The following is an 18,485-nucleotide window of genomic DNA, read 5'->3' as shown; positions in this document are numbered from 1 at the left end:
GGGAGACTCAATTTGTTTTTCTCCCTTGTCTAAGCAATTATTTCGAGTTGGTTCATTCAGCTCGATGGTCAAACTTGGTTTAACAATAATTATTCATAAAACGTGTCCTCTTTCCGGATGAATGCTTTTACCGGCTTACGATCTAGGAGTAACAATATTAAAATGTATTGGCTTAGTGCTGATCTTACGGCTGTATAATTGTTAATTTTACTATTGATTTTTTGGGCTAGGTCTAACTTTTTTGATAAGGTTTTTATCTTCATTGTTTTTCAGGCTGAACATTAATTCTAATTAACTCTTTAATTCTTCTGTTTATTTGATGTTATCGTATTATTGTTAAAGACGTTTGCAATGATTCGATTTTAAGAGGACTTGACTAAATAACTAATACATCATTAAGTTGGTCGATCGAAATATTGCACCATTGTGATGTCTAATTTCGGACTAACTTTCTCGTATTTACTTCTTAAAGCTAAATTATGTTAATACCAATTTGTTACTTGACTTTCGAGCTCATCGATTAAAGATTTACAACTAATCGAATTCGTTTCTAATTTAATATTTGATTCTGTTTTTTTTCGAAAGAAGGCATGGTTACGAGCTAGCTATTTCCATGAAATAACACCAGCAACATTTAGATATTAAGTTCTTTATAAAATATATATATCTTAAGAGTAGAATCATGTATAATTACGAAAAGATGGGGGTGAGTGAGATTGCAGGTGTACGGGAGCGAAGGGGTTATGCTAACGCTAATACTATTCTGGGAAAGTCTAACAAACACGCGCTTCAGGCTCTACCAAATAAACAATTAACAATTAATACAATGCGATTATAATGCTAGACAATGGGGTGAAAGGGATTTAGTTGATTAGATTTGGCTTCGATTGCGGATATTGTTAGTAGAAATGCGGCGGCGGCAACGTTTGCGAGGGCAACGTCGTCGGCTGCTGCTCCCATCAGACAACAGAATCCTTGCGAATCCTGTACTCGAAATAGCATGTGTTCGGGGGGAGAAAGAGACAAGACAATGGTATTTCATCAGCAATGGAAGGTCTAGGAGTTGGAATAGTTTCAGGGATTTTGTTGCTTAAAACTGTTTTCGCACCACATATAGTTCTCAGTCTGGGGGGCCCGCATCACGCCCACGCCGCCGCCCAGTCGGCGGTAGTTCATGCAGCCGCACAAACGCCATTGGTTCGTCTCTGGGTCGTAGACCTCGATGGTTTTCAAATAGGCGGACCCATCAAAACCGCCCACCGCATACAGCTGTCCATTCACGACGGCCAGGCCAACCTACAACGACACGATTTCATTGATTTGAATATCATTCGGTGTGGAGAGGTGGATAAAACAAACTCACCCCACTGCGACGAGAGGTCATGGCCACGATGGGGCTCCAGGTGTTGGTCAGTGGATTGTAGCGCTCGGCGGACGAGAGCTCCATGCAATCGTCCCGTCCGCCGACGGCGTAAATGTAGTTGTTGAAGACAGCGCAGCCCAGGTGCTTGCGTCGCGTGGACATTGGACTGACGGCCACCCATTTGTTGTGTCTATAATAATTAAATCAATGCGCTTTAAATCAATTCTGGGAGTGAGTTTAAGTGCAATCAACCACTCTGTTGTCGCTCTAAAAAAGAAACCGGGGCAACGAGAACTATATTTGGAGCATTTATTTTTAAACCACCTGGTCCCTCTGCTCGAATATATATACTTTAATTTAGGGATATTTTTAAAGCAAATGAAAACAAGTTTACCAAATTAAATTGTTGGATAGTCATAAGGGTTTTCAAAATAAATAAAGTAGTTCTTAAGGAACTTTAAAAAATCGAATTTTTTTTAAATGAATTGTTTTAGTTATTATAATAGTTAGACCTTTTAAGAAAACGTAAAATTTGTTTGCCTTTAAAACCATTTAGGGAATCGCATTATTCTTAGAAACTTTTTGTATAAATATACTTTGAATTTATCGAAAAAATCTTGATGTTTTATTTACCTGGGATCGTATCGCTCAACAGTGTTCAACGGACATTGTCCATCGGAGCCACCAATTGCATATAGGTATCCTCCAAGGACAGCTACCGCCACACCCAGCCGTCGTGTGGTCATCGGGGCCACCTTTGACCATTTGTTCTCCTTGGGGTCGTACCGCTCCACATGATTCAAGCACTGAACGCCATCCTGTCCACCCACCGCATACAGAAAGCCGTCGAGCACGGCCACGCCCACGCTGGTGCGGCAGGAAGTGGTAGGCGCTACATCGCAGGACCACTGATTGGTTTGCGGATCATACCGCTCGATGCTGTTTAGATAGCTCTGGCCGTCGTGACCGCCCACTGCATACAGCAGATCATTCAACACGGCCACGCCGACTCCGCAGCGCCGCTTGCTCATAGGAGCGACCATTTTCCAGTCATTTGTCTGCGGATCGAAGCGCTCCACGGAGGCTATGGCGTCGCCGGAGCACCAGCCGCCCACGGCGAACAGCACTTCACCTCGTCGGGTCGGTTTGCGAGGTCTGGTGCGCGGACCCTGCATCAGCGGTCGCTCCTGCGGAAGCAGCAGATAGTTCTTGGCCTCGTCCACCAGATCCCGGCAGGCCTCGTCGCTGCGGACCAGGAGATCAGAGCCCACCGTGCCCACCAGGAACTTTGGGGAGAGTAGAGGCAGACGGACATGTTGTAGTACCTGAAAGAAAGCGGTAATGTTTTAGTTTTGTATGTAAATATATCCCGAAACGTATATAACTTAATTATTATTATATTATATTAATAATATTATTATAATAACTTAATTTCTTTTAATTACGATTCCATTTTGTGACTAGCTGTTTAACCAATCTTTTGAACTTATTTTTTTTGCGGACTTATTGTCTTTAAATGACTTTATAGTTTTAAGAGTTAGATACTCTACTTTGTTTTAAAGAATATAGCTCACCTGCGCCAGGTGCTGTCGCCGCTCGGCGACATTGTACTTGAGCCAGGACATGACCGCATTGAAGACCTGCTCCTCCGAGCGCACGTTCAGCTCGTCGCTGCAGATGATGTCCACCAACTGGCCGACGGGCAGCAGCAGGAACTCCTCGCTCTCCATCACCTCCTGGAAGTTGTGCTGCGTGAACTTGTCGGCGATCCGCAACAGTTCCCGGCAGGAGTGTGTGTCGGCGAAGGCGCGGATGCCCAGGCAGTTGGTGGGGTCCAATTGTCGCTTGAGGAACTCGCAGCAGATGTCTTGAATCTCAACCAGTTGCAGCAGACAGGCGGCGGGAAGGAGCGTTTGGACATTGGACTCCTCGACGATGATGTGGGCGGTGTAGCAAAAATCAATAAGCAGCTCCATGGCGTTCTCGTCTATGTCGCGTATAGTGACCTCCGTCTGGCGCGATTCCTCCAGTTCGCCAGTGAACATGGCACAGAAGTAGGAGCTGCAGGCGGACAGGATGACCCGGTGGGCGAAGATCTTCCGTCCGCCCACGTTCAAAACCACATCGCAGAGCTCTCGATGGCGCCGCAGCATATTGAGTTCCGTGAGCGTGACCTTTGGATGTTTCTCGGAAGTGTGAGAGAGGCGGGCGGGCGACGGAGGTCGGTCCACTGCCGTCGATCCAACGGAGGAGCCGCCACCAGCCGTGGAATTACCACCTGTTCCGGTGACAGCTGTTTAAGAAAAAAATTGAAGACAGATTCGAGTTAGAAAAAGGCAAATCAAGTAATGAAATCCAAAAGTGTAAAATATGAAGGTAAGTTTTGAGCTTTAGAAATTGGATGAAGCCAATAAGCAAAAAAGAAAAAGGCGTCCGAAAGTAATTGCATCATGCAAAAAGACAGTTATGCCTTTTCATGGCTTGCCTCTGTCAGAATGACAGTTGAATTTTAAAGCTACACATACATAAATCAATAAGGTATGACATTTTTGAGCGAAGACTCTTATTACTTAATTATTTAAACCGTCCTTACCAGCATCCCGTGGTTGAGCGGTGGAGCCCGAGCCCGGCAGGTCGCCCATTCTGTTCGCTGCTAAGCGCAGCGGGCCGGAAGCAACCCAACCCCACACGGCGTCTATCTGTGGGTTAAAGGGGAGTTGGGGCATCAATAAAATAATACATTGTTAATTAACGTCGAAATCCATTATTACTGAATGGTGAATATAATCAATGAATTAAATCGATAAAGCATTGTGGTCTATAAAAGGGGTATCACATTTTGGGCTGTGATACAATAACATATATCTGAATTAAGTTGTACATTTTAACACATAGTGCATTAATTTTGTTTTACCTTAAGGAGAAATGATCAAAACTTTAATCTGAAACAGTTAATTTTTCGGTGATAAGCCCAATCATTTTTAGATATGAACTGTAGTTCATTTAATTAATTTAAGCATGAGATATTTCTGATTTGTTGTATCTATTCTCAAGCGACTTTTGTACCGTGGGCTCACTGAAACTTTACTATGAGGATAAACCTTATTAATATGTACCGATGTAAGAGTTTAAGTCATAGAAGACTTTTGGTTTTAATAAAATTCATATCTTTAACACTGGAGGAGGTGATTTTGATTTATTTTCATTTTCCTCCACCAACTTTTGCACCGCCCACACGCACACATGCCAAGTAAAGCGCACACGCATTCGTGCTCTTAAATCCATGGACACAAAGGTGGACCTTCGGCTTGTTTGGGCATATTTAGCAAACATCAATTAAAAAATACATACATATATTGAACATAGGAAACGGAAACTAATATATTTTAGCAATTGGTCTTTAACCAAAAATTTAAATTTTACAATTTGAAGTATTTATGAATTAAAAACGATAAATAAATACAATAAACCACCTGCACTGTTATTTTTAGTTCGAGAAATGGAACATTTGATCATTTTGATCTAAAAACCGTCAAGTCCATAAAAAAATTTTCCGATTTCTTTTACCAAAAATGTATATCAAATTAAAATGTCTTTTATCGTATACTGATTTTAGTTTTAAGGCCAAATAGCAATCCACTGATATTCCTTTAATTTGGATGTCAGCCTGGTCCACCTTAAAGCACACACACATGCACGCGAGACCGATGTTGGTTTAGATGTCGATTTATATGTTGGTGTCCCAACCTTTGCGTCTCTGTTCTCCACGGATACAAAGCACGTCCAGGGCCAGCTGCAGGCGGAAAATTTCGAAAATGCAATCTTGCTGCTGGCTTAAAGCGACCACATCGAAGATTCCTGGCGCGAAATGCACTTTTCAGCAGGGAAAATCGTTTTTCTTTTTGGCCTGGAAAAGTCGAAACACACGATTGATACTAGAGATGTGAACATAACAAAATAAATGTATATCGATGTTTCTCAATAAAATAAATGTGCCAATACTTATATATCGATTACTAAGTGCTAAAAATATTGAAATAACAAAAAATTTAACCTGTTATACATTAATAAACATTTTGATTTGTAAAAAAATTGTTAGAAACACTCGTCCGTTGCTCTCGATAATATAAATTTATTATAACTTAATAACGGCTTAGTCTGAAGCCAACAAAGATAATTTTGAAAGAGTTTGCTTACAGTAGCAGCTCGGCTGACCTCAAATAAACTAGTTTTTTATAAAAATATTTTGAAGAGCTCAATTGATATATCCCGTTTTTGGTCACACTATTTTTAATAGAGCCGTGAAAACATCGATATATAAGTTGCATCGTGAGTGGTCAACCCACCTCTAATTTCAATACACGACGCGACGAGACGAGGGAAGGCAATTTTCGAGAAGTTGAAAAGCCCGTAAAAAAGTGCAAAATAGTAACTAAATTTAAGTGCAACGTGTAAATAGATAAAAATCAGATCGCGATCATATTCCTAGCAGCGATTAACTCGAGATTATAAAGTGGAAAGTACGTGAATAGGGCGAGAAGAGAAAACGCAAAAACGTGAGACTGTGTGCGTGCGAAGAGTTTTCCGTCTCCCTCGCACCGAAGTGGAGCGCACTCAATTATTTTGTGGATGGAGTGGAACAACAACACCAATAATAAGAGCAACAATAAAAACGACGTCACAGCAATAGCAACAACAGCAAATACAAATGCAAGTGCAGAAAATGTTGAGGAAATCACAAAGAGAACGAAAATCGAGAGAACAATAGCGAAAGCGTTAGAATGTAATGCAAATGCAATCGATGTATTAAAATTAAATAGAGTACAAGTACAGCAATTTCATTGGAAATTCAAATTCGTGCGACAAAAGCGGACGATTGCAAAAATTTTCGAAACTTGGCAGCCATATTTACTACAAAAACAACGCCGTTGTAAAAATACGTGACAAAACGCTTACACACACATACACGCAGTCGGACACCCACACGCTCGCATATAAAAGAGAGAGGGAGGGAGAGAGAGAAAGAGAGACGCGAACGTGAATTAACAAACAAACAAAAATATTTTGCGAAAGGACAAACACAAAATCAATCCAATAAAGTGTATTACATAAGCAAACGGCGCAGATATCGAAATATTATGGAAATTGCACCACTGATCAATAACGCCGTCGCTGCCGTCACAGCCTCTGCCGCCGTCGCTGTCTCTGCCTCTACCAACGTCACGCGCAGCAGCAGCAGCAAGGAGAATGATAACGGTAAGCGGGGCTTTAGATGATAATCGCCCCATAAGGGTCCACAATAAACCATACACACTTACAGTAATCGCAGGACACAGTGGATACTCCACGAGTGAAAAGTTTTTTCTTATGAAAACTGCGTTCACGGTTCTGTACCTACCCCAATTTTCGTACCCGTTACTTGTAGAGTAAAAGGGTATATTAGATTCGTCGGAAAGTATGTAACAGGTAGAAGGAAGCTTTTCCGACCCTATAAACTATATAAATTCTTAATTAGGATCACTAGCCGGGTCGGTCTAGCCAGGTCCGTTCGTAGGAAAGCTGAGATATCGTAAACTATAAAAATTAGAAAGTTGGGATTTTGCATGTACTTGAGTAGATTCTTGAGCTTATTGCGCAGCGTAAGTTTATTCTAGCAGGATGCCACGTCTACAAACGATTGGAAAAGTGTAAATACAATATTGTTTTCATTATCAATATCCACATATACAAAAATGCCAAACATTGCCAAAAATGTTTTAAATCGGAACATCCATTAAAAAGATATAAGCAAATCGAGGAATCGACGGTAGGTGGCGCTGTTTCGGAGAGTGCAATACTGTCGCTTTGCTGCTTAGCTGAGTGACTGATAGTCGAGGCCGTCGAATATATATAAAGATGTACATTGTACATACATATCTCTCTTCTTTAAAACTTACACCAACTGAAATAGTCCTAAATTTTTAACTTGCCCTTATCAAAGAACTGAAGATGTATACCTTATAAGCTTCGGTCTGTATAAACTAATTTCACATTTATATTTGAATCTGTTTGTAACTTATGAATGTTATAGCTTGGTTGACTTCCTAAACATATTCTATAAATAAATGTTCCAATAAACCCCATATCTTAATGTTCTTAATGAGTAGTCAAATTGTATTTACCAAGTTATTTTACTTTATTGGTCAAAAAAATTAGATAAGCATTTAAGAAAATATTAATTTATAGCATTCAGACACCATAACTTCGATCTTTTTAACGAAAAGTTATATTTGTGAATCCAGTAATAAAGAGTTGCAATATATATTCAATTTTTTAAACGTGTGCATCAGCTTAATATAATTCCTTAACTCGTTTTCTAATTTAAATTCTCCCATGTTATGTGAAATTAAAAAGATAATTGCTAATTTCATATCTGTAAAGTCGAATATTTCGCATTTATAGAAGTCGGACTGTGGTACCCAGTACACATTGCACAAATAGCCACCCACACCAGCTAGTGTGCATGTGCATGTTGCAACACTTTTCAACGGAGGTCGCTGAACTGCGCCGAGTGTTTTTTCAATTGTTTTTTAGAGGCCAAGCGAACGGAGTACGACAACAATAGCATAGTAATAGTAGTAGTTTTGCCTTTTCCCTCGCTGTTTGTTGTTGCGCAATTGGCAGCGCAGATAGATCATTGGCCAGCGATTGCGATTACTCAGCAGTTCCTCAAGGTGCTCCATAGCAAAATAGCATTTGCCTCAAATTCCTAGACAGCTTGGCAACCCGTAGACAAAAGGTTATTTTAAGGCCCTTACAGTTGTGCTTTTTAAATCAAGTAGTTAACCTTTAAAGGCAAACCCAGAAGATTTTCAAAAATGTAATAAAATGGTAATTTGCTTTGGATATAAACATTAGTTTGACTAAACTCTGTAAACTATAAGTTATTTATAGATTTGGATTTCAAAACATTCAAATTCCTTTTAATATCATTCCGAAAGAGTACCTTCAAAGACATTAAAAATAATGAATTTATAATAACAATCAGTAAACATAAATTTTACAACCTATCTGGATAACATTTAAATTCACTTTTGGTTGGATTAATGAAAGATTTATGAAAACTTTGAGTTTTATTATTAGTTAGAGCTCGTACACATAACGTACGTAATGCTAAATAAATGAATGTGTAGACTCCATTTTTTACCTCTGCTAAAAATAAAAATGTTTTGTAATCAGCTGAAAATACAAAACTGAAGTCAGGAGTGCTTTGACACCACCGAGGGTCACATAAAAAAGTGCTTTCAGAAAATCGGACGAGAAACAGATACCTGTGAGGTGTTTTTGTAGTTCCATTAACTCTGGGTGTTTTTATTACTTTACTATCAATTCCTTGGTGTCGTGTGCTTATCTCCAAGTGTTTGTTTTTTTCTATTTCAAGTCAACAATCTGGCGCTGCTCGCTTCGCTGACGTTACAAAAAGTGCTAAATATCAACAACAACAATAACCAGCACAGCAACAACAACAACCGCAGCCACAGCAGCGATATCAAGCTAAGCGAGCAACAAAAACCACAACGACGATACCTCGATATTAAGAGCGAATCCGATGTATTAAGCCAATTGCTAAAAACTGGAGCAGTTTTCACCCCCACGCCCACAGCGCCCATTGCCATCGAGAGGAAGAAGCAGTCCCAGCAGCAGCAGCAACACCAATATGCACAACAGCAACAGCAACATCATCAGCAGCAGCAGCAATGCAGCGCACAGAAGCAACGCCTCAACTCATCCATATCATCGACCCACTCATCGACATCAACGAACTCCTCCTACGGCAGCTCATCCTCGGAAGACGCTGCAGCCGCATCTGCCACATTAGCCACCACAACACCAAGAGCAAACACCACGAAGGCGTCCAGCATTAAATTGCCAGAGAAATCGAAAATTCCGTCCGATATACTTGATGATCTGGCCAGTCGGTTTATAATCAATGTACCGGACATGGAGCTAAATAATCTAATTCGAATGTGTTTCCAAATCGAGCTGGCCCACTGGTTCTATTTGGATTTTTTTTGTGCCCCCGAAACTGGCGAGGATGGCGAAACCCCAAAGAGCGTCCAGCGAAAGCTGCCAACGGTGGGCATCAAGCAGTTTGCCATGCAGTTGTTCCAAGTGAGTAATATTGGGTGTTTTTCTCGAAATGTAACTGAAACACATTGGTTTTCTATCAGCACATTCCCTTTCTGAACAAACACTTTGACACCGTGGATCAAATCCTCGACCAGTGGAAGAACTACAAGCTGTCGGTGCCCACGTATGGAGCTATTTTGGTGTCCGAGGATCACAACCATTGCTTGCTAGTGCAGTCCTACTTTGCACGCAACTCATGGGGATTTCCTAAGGGCAAGATCAACGAGAATGAGGATCCAGCTCATTGCGCCACGAGAGAGGCAAGTCGGGAAAGGACAAGGATTAAAAATTACCAAACTTGTTATCGTTATTTTGTTATTATTTTATTTTAAAGTCCATTGTTAATAATATGAACCAAACGAAAATGTCATCTTCTAAATACTCCGTATTCCACTCTCAACCACAGTCATAAATTTTGTTTTTAGAATTGAGATATTTAGTTTATATTTAAATTCAGAAATATGACAATCTGATTCGAAAGTAGTTTAGATAAGCTATGGATTTTTGTTTAATTGATTTAAATCCTTACCCTTTCAGGTTTATGAGGAAACCGGGTTCGACATTACGGACATCATCGATGCCAACGACTACATCGAGGCTTTCATTAACTACCAGTACACGCGGCTGTACGTGGTGCGAAATATACCGATGGACACGCAGTTCGTGCCCCGCACCCGAAATGAGATCAAGTGCTGCGACTGGTTCCGCATTGATGCGCTGCCGGTGAACAAGAACGATGCCATATCGAAGGCCAAGCTGGGCAAGAACTCCAATTCCTTCTTCATGATCATGCCGTTCGTGAAGCGCCTGAAGAAGTGGGTGAACGAGCGGAAGGCTGGAATTGAACCGCGTCGCCGCAAATGCTCCGGCCAGCAATCGCCAAAAGCGACCTCGCCCACCAACATGAACGGGAGTTGCAAGAAGGACGTCGCCGGTGTGCGAAATGAATCACGACGTCAGAGACACAAGTCAATGGGGGATTTGGATGGTGTCAAGTTAAATAATCTCAGTGGCAAGGTGGCAGCTGCACCGGGTGCGGGACTGGCAGCTCCCGCCTCCGCCACCGCTGCTATCAACTCCATGAACATTTGCAATAGCAATGGGAAACGCAATAAACAAAACGCGGCTGCGGGCAGCAATCAAACAACGCCACTATCAACAGCAACAGCAGTGACGTCAAATGGAGCCGTCGGAGGCGGCACAATATCCTCCAAGCGTCAACTGTTCCACAGCCAAAGTCAGAACGATGCACAGCAATCGGCAAGCAATGAGAAGGTAAGTTCGGGGCAGTGTTTGGTATACAAGTGAATTGTAAAACCCTTATTCTTCAGCAGATTGTCAGCTCCTTTGATTTAATACGCAAGGAGAAGCAGCAACAACTTAAGGCAGCTAAGGCGCAAAAGCAACAGCAGCAACAGCAACAGCGATTGCGCACCAAGTCCCAGAGTGATAAGCAGTACAATCCACAGCAGCCAGTGAAGATCTTGGGACAACAGCAACCCACAACGGGCATGGATTTAATAGCTATGCTATCGGCAGCGGCCGCAGCTCAAAAGACACCAAAGAACGAGCAGCCAGCACAGCAGCAGCAGCAACCACGACCACGACCAGCTTCTGTGTCGCTTAACTTTGGAGCAGGTGGTGCCGCAGGTGCCACACCATCTGCTCCGGATGCCCAGGACATGCACAAGCTGCAGCGCATGGCCTCGGGCACAAATTTGAGGATTTTGAAGCGAGCCCAATCACAACAACCGCAGCAGTTGCAACTGCAGCAGCAACAGCAGCAGTTGGGCGTTGACTTTACGCCAAATTTCAATTCGTGGACGAATTTCTCCTTCACCAAGAACTTCATAGCAAATGTGTTTTGCTAAACTTCTCTTCGAGTCAATATCTTCCTTTCAAAATTCTGAATTAATGCATTTCCCAGCAAAAGACCAGGTTACCGGGGACACCGAATAGTTTAGCAGGCTTTGTGGGGCTGACAGAACAGAATCTTTGGAGACTTGCTAGAAAATGAAAGCATGCCAACTGCATTTAACAAGTTCATTTGTTATAAAACTAACACTACAACTACCAACACTATAGACAACTAATCATGTCTAGTCCTAGGCTTTGGAGACTATGTATGAACGTAAAGTTTCCCGATCTCTAAACTGGAGGTTAAACTTTTCCACACACACATTCTACGTTAGGGAACTGCAAGCAGCACACTCAAACTCAAAAATTGAATGCGATCAATTGTATAAGAAATTTTTAATACGAAAATGAACATGATTTTCATACCAAAAACCACAAGAAAAAGAAAAATAACGAGAGTCTTCCGCTCAGCACATGTAAAGTAATATTTTGTAAAAACACTACAATCGCTGTTCGACTTTAAGACCCAAGTGAGAACGAACAGATTGAGTATAATTATGTTAGAATCCTTCCTGTATAAGCTAAAAAGTGTTTATTGTGAGCCAAGTGAACCAAGCCTACTTCGAGCCGAGTGCTCGCCGTTTGAACGTATTTTTAGAGAAAACCAACAAACTAAATCTAACTTAACTAAAGCGTAGCTTTAACCCGCCCCGAGTACAGATCGTTGAGCTAAGATTTCAAAGTCCAGGGTTGACTTTCTACAAGGGCGACGAAACGATTCTGCGGGGCGAGAATAAAATGATAAACAAATAAAGTTTCTGGGCCGTATTACTTACTGCCCGCCCCCACCTACGAATGATAGACGAGAGAGATGTGTAAGAAAGAATACAAATAATAACAATGTAAATAATTAAATTGTGATATAGTATTTCTTAGCACAATTGTGATCTTAACAAACGGCTGGCAACTACAAAAACTTTTATAAGCGAACCACATCACCATTTTAATCAATCAAAAGGAATGCCCCGCACACAAACTGTTCAAAATTGAGACCCACTTTCCCACAATCGGGGGCAATATCAGGCATATCTCAGCAGTAAAATGTTTCGTCAAAATATTTTTGACAACTTGGGAATGCGAAGCTAAATATGAGAAAACAAAACATTTAACGAATTTAAATTAGTTTAAAATTGAATGCTTACAACGTCTTCAATCATGATAAATTTGTATGATATACACGAAGAAAGGTAAAAGTATATGAGCGATTTGTAATTTAACGAAAACCAGAAGAGTATATTTTTGTGAGCCATTAGTGCGTAAGAAAGAGGAGGAGAAGCCTTTTAAGAAGTGTTAAGTCTTTTGATAACTACGCATAGAGGTCGTTAGGGTTTCCACCAGACCGAGTTTCCTATAATTCGTAAGCATGCCGCAACATGTTATCTAACTTCTCCATCAAGCATAGTCTCCAATGTGTGAAACAGTTGCCTATTAGCGTTTATCTTTAGACTAAGCAATGATCAGCAATGTCTCCAAGGTCGTAATCCCAGAGTCTATTAGTTTACAGCACTGAAAATCAAAAGAAGTTCCCTGTAACTCGGTCTTTTGTGTACAATTCGATACTAGTTCTTTAATCTTAACCACCAAAAACAGAAAAATTTGCATTTGCTTTAAATCTTTTACCATTGACTTTTAAAGCTTTTTGAAAAGCCATATTAATTTTTATTTTATATGTTTACACAACGAGCTGCAAATTTGTTTTAAACATTTCTCTTTTAGTTTGGATTCGGATTATATTTCATTTTTATCAAAAAAACCTATAGTTTAACATTTTATTTTTTGGAAACACTGCAAAATCCGTTTCCAGCCGCCATAGACAAATGCCCAAGGGAATTGACTATAATTTTGATCAATTTTGATTCGTTAGCATCTTCGTTTCATTCTTAAAATAAACCTTAAACCTAATTCCTTTGGGCATTTGTCTGGGCCAAGCAACAAACGAACATCAAACTTATTCAGCAAGCAATGAATATCAAATTACAAGCAAGAACAGCATTGTTAAAGCAGCATGAAAGCAACAAGGAAACCAAGAATTAAATATTGTGAAATTTTGTTGTACAAAAATAATCAAACACAAAAGCAAAGTCAAACATTTTAATTATAAAACAGAGTCCAATCAAACCGATTACATTTGAGGAACTGCAATCCTGTTTGACACTTGATCCAAATCCAACCCGAAAACAATATTATAGTTTACATTCATCTTTGTTAAAAACCATAGACATAGCGTTAATTAACTTTAGTGAAGGGCTCCTGGAACAACAACCGACAACATTAAGTTAATTTAAGTGAACGTTGGATGTGCGAGGACTTGATTTACTGAAATCTTGCCAACACCTGAAAGTCATCACCGCCCGACGGTTCGAGTGATCCGAATACTCGTTCCAAGCTAAATTTGCTATGCATTTTAACCATTGTATCCGAAAATAAACCAAAAAGGAATCTGCAAACACGTCCAAAACAAAAACTGAGGTAGTGAGTACACCAGAATAGATTTCCTGAAAAGAAATTGGATCCAACACAAAATTTGATCACACTTGAATAATTCAAGTTAATTGGTTGAGTAATTCTATTCTTGTGCACGCACCTCCTTCAAAATCATACGATATCAAAAAAAAAAACAATGTAGAATTTAATGCCAAAACAACCAAATACGAAAAACGAAGTTAACTCTCCAATCAAGAACAATTGTAACGTAAAAAGATTATAAAATAACTAATTTGTGGCAATATATATTTCCAACATTTTTCCCCCAAAATTCCGGCAATAAATTGATGTACCAAGTTTTAAGAACTCATTTTTTAATTATTCACTTGGGTGAACTTCAACTTCTGGGTTGATACTGATTATTTTATTGGAAACTAATCAAATTACGTATCATCACACGTCCGTATTGCTATTTTCTTTGGTCTTTTGCCTTGCCAACACTTATGTATTTGCCCTGTTGCAGGGATATTTTCTTGGGCAGGCTGATGAACTGTCCTCCGCAAGAGGGATGCGGCTGGATGAGCTTAAGCGGACGGAGATAGCGACCCTGCCGGGCCTCAAACTTTCGTTTGTCGTACGGCACCTTTCGAACATCCGGTTCCACCCGCTTCGAAGGATCCAAGGCCATAAACTGGCCCATCCGATCGAGTCGCCATGGCTGTAAGTGCGTGCGCATGTGGACCATGAAATTCCCGGGCAGTATTTCCGCATTGCAACCGGCATGCGGACAAAGGTGACCCCGACCACTGTGCCAGTTCATGTGCGTCGCAAAACGGGCCCACACTCGGAACCTTTGATTGCAGTTCTGATAGCGGCACTGGAAGATCTTTCCTTCGTCAGATTCGGTACTATGTTCATTCATGTGCTTCTCGTAGGCTTCCCAGCACTTGAAGGACACGTTGCACTTCACACATATGGGATGTGAAGCACTGTGGGCGCTGTTCTCGTGGCGGATAACGTCGAAGTATCGTGAGAACATCTGGTGGCATTTGAGGCACAAGAATTCCAGATCTCTTCCACCGCATTTGCTAATGGTATGCCCCATCGCCATGGTGTGCGTCTGTAGCTCGCCCGGAGTGTGAAAATCCGAGCCACATACACGGCAATAGTAGGTCGGATTCGGTCGGGCCCTTCCACTGTGCATCCGAATGTGGGCCAGGATTTCGAGCACCTGGTCGCAACAAGTGCACACCATCCGGGTGGTTTTGGTCCTGTCCTTGAAGAACTTGGTTATCGCCAAGCCATCGCGGGCCAAGCCCACGCTGAAGAAATCCTCGGCCGATGGTTGGAAAGGGTCCTCCTCTGCCAGTTTCATATCGTCGTTTTGGTCAGATAGATCATCATCTTCCTCTTCTGTTCCCTCCATATCGTATTCTTCAGTTGATGTCTCCCCATCTTTCCCTGGTGATTGCTCCTCACCATCTTCCCCGGATGATTGTGCTTCATCTTTCCCGGGGAATTGCTCCTCATAATATCCGGGGGATTGCTCCTCACAATATCCGGGGGATTGCTCCTCATAATATCCGGGGTATTGCTCCTCATCATCGGATGACGGAACTTCAAACTTCACTTGAAACGCCTTGGAGTCGTCTATTTCGAGGGCTTTATCCCGGATATCTTCCTGGCCCTTGCTCCATTTCTCAAGGGATTCGCTCATACGCGAAACCTCATCCAAACAGGGCTCACATAGGCACGAATCCTCTCCCAGAATGCCGATCTAAAGAGTATGTAAGTATACATATGTATACATAACTATAGAAGCGTTTTTCGGACTCACATCAATTTTGTAGCACTCGAAGAGTCTTTGCAGCAGTTTGTTAACCGATTTGAACTTGGCCTTTTCAAGATCTTCCTCTATCGCCTGGTTATTCTTGCATAATTTGCAAACTTCCTTATTTGACATTTTGTTCCAATTTTATGAAATTTATGAAGAAATTCAATTTTTCATTTCAATGATTTCCTCGATGTCGGCCAATCGATACTTTCGATAAGTCTATGAAATGCGAGAAATCGGGGACTCTTTAATTATATCGATAGTTTGTAGAGCTGGTATTAACATCGATAATCAAATTGACTTATCGATTTGTTTGATTTTCATGAAAAATTCAAAAAACCTTATAAGAAAGTATAGAAACTTACGTGAAATCTTGTAAGTCTTACCATTTAATAAAGTTGCTGAGGAGTATTTGACCTTTAGTTTATAGCCACTTATGGGTTTCAGCGTTCATACGGACAGGCGGACATGGCTATATAGACTCGGCTAGTGATCCTGATCAAGAATATATATACTTTATGGGTCCAGTAGCCTAATAACAGTTTTCGTCAAGTTAGTCGTTATTCTCACTATTAATATTACCAGTCGTATGATCAAAAGCATCCTCAAAAATACAGCTTGAAGGTATAACGATATAATTTAATACATTGACACAAAAGAGAAAAAGTTAGCAACCACTCTTCAGAGGCAGTATTATTATTATTTATATTGTTATAATGTAAAATTTACAGGTAATTTTTAACTTAGCTACAGCTTATAAGCTAAATGGTAGCCTGTAAGTGAACGACTTTGCAAGCAATATTTAATAAAAACCAAAAGGTGTTAGATCTAGAGGTTTTTTTACTTCAAAAACAATAGCCACAGTTAATTCGCAGAAGATTGTTCTTTAATCTTCAACACAAATCATATAAATCACAGCACGATTTTAAAATTTAAATGCATCATTCTCCTTCGTGACTCCAATTGTGTTTCTTAACTTCTGTGGTCTGGGTAAGACTCTTTTTATGTGTTCGATTGTGTTGAATAAGATTTGACTGAGCTACAAAAGCCTTTGAGCAATGGGTACATTTGAACGGCTTTTCACCCGTATGGATTCGTATGTGTATCTTAAGATTCGCTGCCTGGCTAAAACCCTTTGAGCAGTGGGAACACTTGAATGGTTTTTCGCCTGTGACCGTTCGCATGTGGGCGTTAAGACCTGAAAGACATGCAAAAGTCTTTGAGCAGTGATTGCATTTAAACGGCTTTTCACCCGTGTGGGTTCGTATGTGTACCTTAAGAGCCGATGCCTGGGTAAAACCCTTTGGGCAGTGGGAACACTTGAACGGTTTTTCGCCGGTGTGTGTTCGCAAGTGAATCTGCAAGCTCGAAAGTGTTACAAAATTCTTCGAGCAATGGGAACACTTAAACGGACTTTCTCCTTTATGTAGTTGCAGGTGTGCCTTGAAATAATATTTATTTCTAAAGGCTTTTGAGCACTGAGTACACACAAGCGGTCTCTCTGGTGCGGTACTTCTCAGGTATATCTTGTTAGCACCCCGTTTTAAACAAGTCTTTAAGGAGTGGGTTAAGTGCTTTTTTAGATGATCCCGAAGCGATTTACTTTGGCTATAAGCCTTTGGGCATTGGGTACAATTAAGAAACCGACCTCCCGAGTGAACTTTTAAGTGCTTTTGAAGAGTCGAGTCCTTCGCAAACTTCTTTGTACAGTGAGAGCAGTTGAACGATCTTGCGTGTACTTGCAAATGGTGATCAAGACGTGCCTTCTTAAAATAACTTTTTGGACATTGGGAACATTTGAAAACTGGACGATCTGTGTGGAGAAGCAAGTGTGTGTTAAGACTTGAGACCCGAACAAAGTACTTCAGACAGTAAGGACACTGGCGTTTTCCATTAACTGAATGCACTCGTAGGTGACGCTTTACAACTGACTTAAAAGCAAAAGTTCTGGGGCAATATCGGCACTTATATTCTCGCTTCAAGTTAGCCTTGTTATTCCCAATACCGTCAACCTGCAAACTCCCTTCCCCTTCATCAACCTTAAAGTCGCATTCTAAAATCGGACCCTTCTCTTCTTCAAACACGCCCTCTTCAAGTGGTTCGTTCTTTACTTGGCATTGGGATACACATGGTTCCTCCACTGCATGCATATCTTCTGCCACTTCCTCCCTAACAGGAGAGACAGCCAGTAGAGATCCTCCTCCGCTTTTCGTTAGGTTAGCTTCCAGGGGATCCTTACTCTTTTTTGACTGGGAGTAGAGCAGGGTGCTCCGCTCGTAAACTTTCTTTATCTCGAATGCCTTTCGCGCATCTTTTAGACAGGAAGGGCAAATCGTTGGGGAACCTAGCTCGCTTCTCTCAACTTTCAAGCCGGTGCACTCTGATATCATATTTGCAATGGAAACTCCAAATGCAAGCGTCTCCTCAAATATGTTGACCATTTCGGCGCTATTTTCCAGGCAAACCCTGCATAATGACGCCTCCATAACTCTGAAATTTAATAACAATAAGATAAATTTTTTGAAAATATTAAATGAGTATTTTCTTACGTTTGTATTTGGGTGTATATAACCAGATTTAAAAATTCTCAACTTAAACGTTTGGAATTGTTTACATTTCCTCAAAACATTTTTTAGTGATGTGAATATATCGTGTTTTTGTTAAGGACACCGTCGATGGTAATACACTTTTCACACTTTTTCTTAAACAAAGAACACATACATACGAAAACAGAGTACCTCAAATATTTTCGTTTTAAGTTTTTAATAGATACAAAAT

The 18,485-nt window shown here is 40.8% G+C and overlaps 4 protein-coding genes across 7 annotated transcripts; 1 reads left to right on the top strand and 3 right to left on the bottom strand.

Annotated features, from left to right (window-relative positions):
- Nucleotides 1–633: 633 nt before the first annotated feature.
- LOC119555458 (kelch-like protein diablo) lies at nt 634–5,306 on the bottom strand. Of its 2 annotated transcripts, XM_037866861.1 has the most exons (7): nt 5,111–5,306; nt 3,957–4,062; nt 2,938–3,656; nt 1,997–2,688; nt 1,364–1,553; nt 1,109–1,296; nt 634–984 (listed from the first exon to the last, which is right to left on the bottom strand). In XM_037866861.1, exons 2-7 carry the CDS (start codon nt 4,003–4,005, stop codon nt 960–962), a joined length of 1,863 nt encoding a protein of 620 aa, XP_037722789.1. In that variant the 5' UTR covers nt 4,006–4,062; nt 5,111–5,306; the 3' UTR covers nt 634–959. The 2 variants fall into 2 exon arrangements, with proteins under 2 accessions (XP_037722789.1, XP_037722787.1); XM_037866859.1 differs by having other exon boundaries at nt 634–1,296.
- Nucleotides 5,307–5,713: 407 nt separating this feature from the next.
- LOC119555607 (mRNA-decapping enzyme 2) lies at nt 5,714–14,236 on the top strand. Of its 2 annotated transcripts, none has more exons than XM_037867105.1 (5): nt 5,714–6,619; nt 8,784–9,514; nt 9,574–9,792; nt 10,070–10,807; nt 10,867–14,236. In XM_037867105.1, exons 1-5 carry the CDS (start codon nt 6,502–6,504, stop codon nt 11,401–11,403), a joined length of 2,343 nt encoding a protein of 780 aa, XP_037723033.1. In that variant the 5' UTR covers nt 5,714–6,501; the 3' UTR covers nt 11,404–14,236. The 2 variants fall into 2 exon arrangements, with proteins under 2 accessions (XP_037723033.1, XP_037723032.1); XM_037867104.1 differs by having other exon boundaries at nt 10,864–14,236.
- LOC119555609 (zinc finger and BTB domain-containing protein 24) lies at nt 14,231–15,926 on the bottom strand. Its single transcript, XM_037867108.1, has 2 exons — nt 15,711–15,926; nt 14,231–15,650 (listed from the first exon to the last, which is right to left on the bottom strand). Exons 1-2 carry the CDS (start codon nt 15,834–15,836, stop codon nt 14,343–14,345), a joined length of 1,434 nt encoding a protein of 477 aa, XP_037723036.1. The 5' UTR covers nt 15,837–15,926; the 3' UTR covers nt 14,231–14,342.
- A 461-nt stretch (nt 15,927–16,387) lies between these two features.
- Nucleotides 16,388–18,339, bottom strand: LOC119555608 (zinc finger protein OZF-like). Of its 2 annotated transcripts, XM_037867107.1 has the most exons (3): nt 18,257–18,339; nt 16,982–18,197; nt 16,388–16,905 (listed from the first exon to the last, which is right to left on the bottom strand). In XM_037867107.1, exons 2-3 carry the CDS (start codon nt 18,191–18,193, stop codon nt 16,747–16,749), a joined length of 1,371 nt encoding a protein of 456 aa, XP_037723035.1. In that variant the 5' UTR covers nt 18,194–18,197; nt 18,257–18,339; the 3' UTR covers nt 16,388–16,746. The 2 variants fall into 2 exon arrangements, with proteins under 2 accessions (XP_037723035.1, XP_037723034.1); XM_037867106.1 differs by having other exon boundaries at nt 16,388–18,197.
- Nucleotides 18,340–18,485: the final 146 nt, after the last annotated feature.

The sequence above is a fragment of the Drosophila subpulchrella genome, chromosome 3L, assembly GCF_014743375.2.
Source record: "Drosophila subpulchrella strain 33 F10 #4 breed RU33 chromosome 3L, RU_Dsub_v1.1 Primary Assembly, whole genome shotgun sequence".
NCBI classification, from domain to species: Eukaryota; Metazoa; Arthropoda; class Insecta; order Diptera; family Drosophilidae; genus Drosophila; species Drosophila subpulchrella.
Note: the sequence above shows the minus strand (reverse complement) of the source record. Positions and strands in the feature narration are given on the sequence as shown.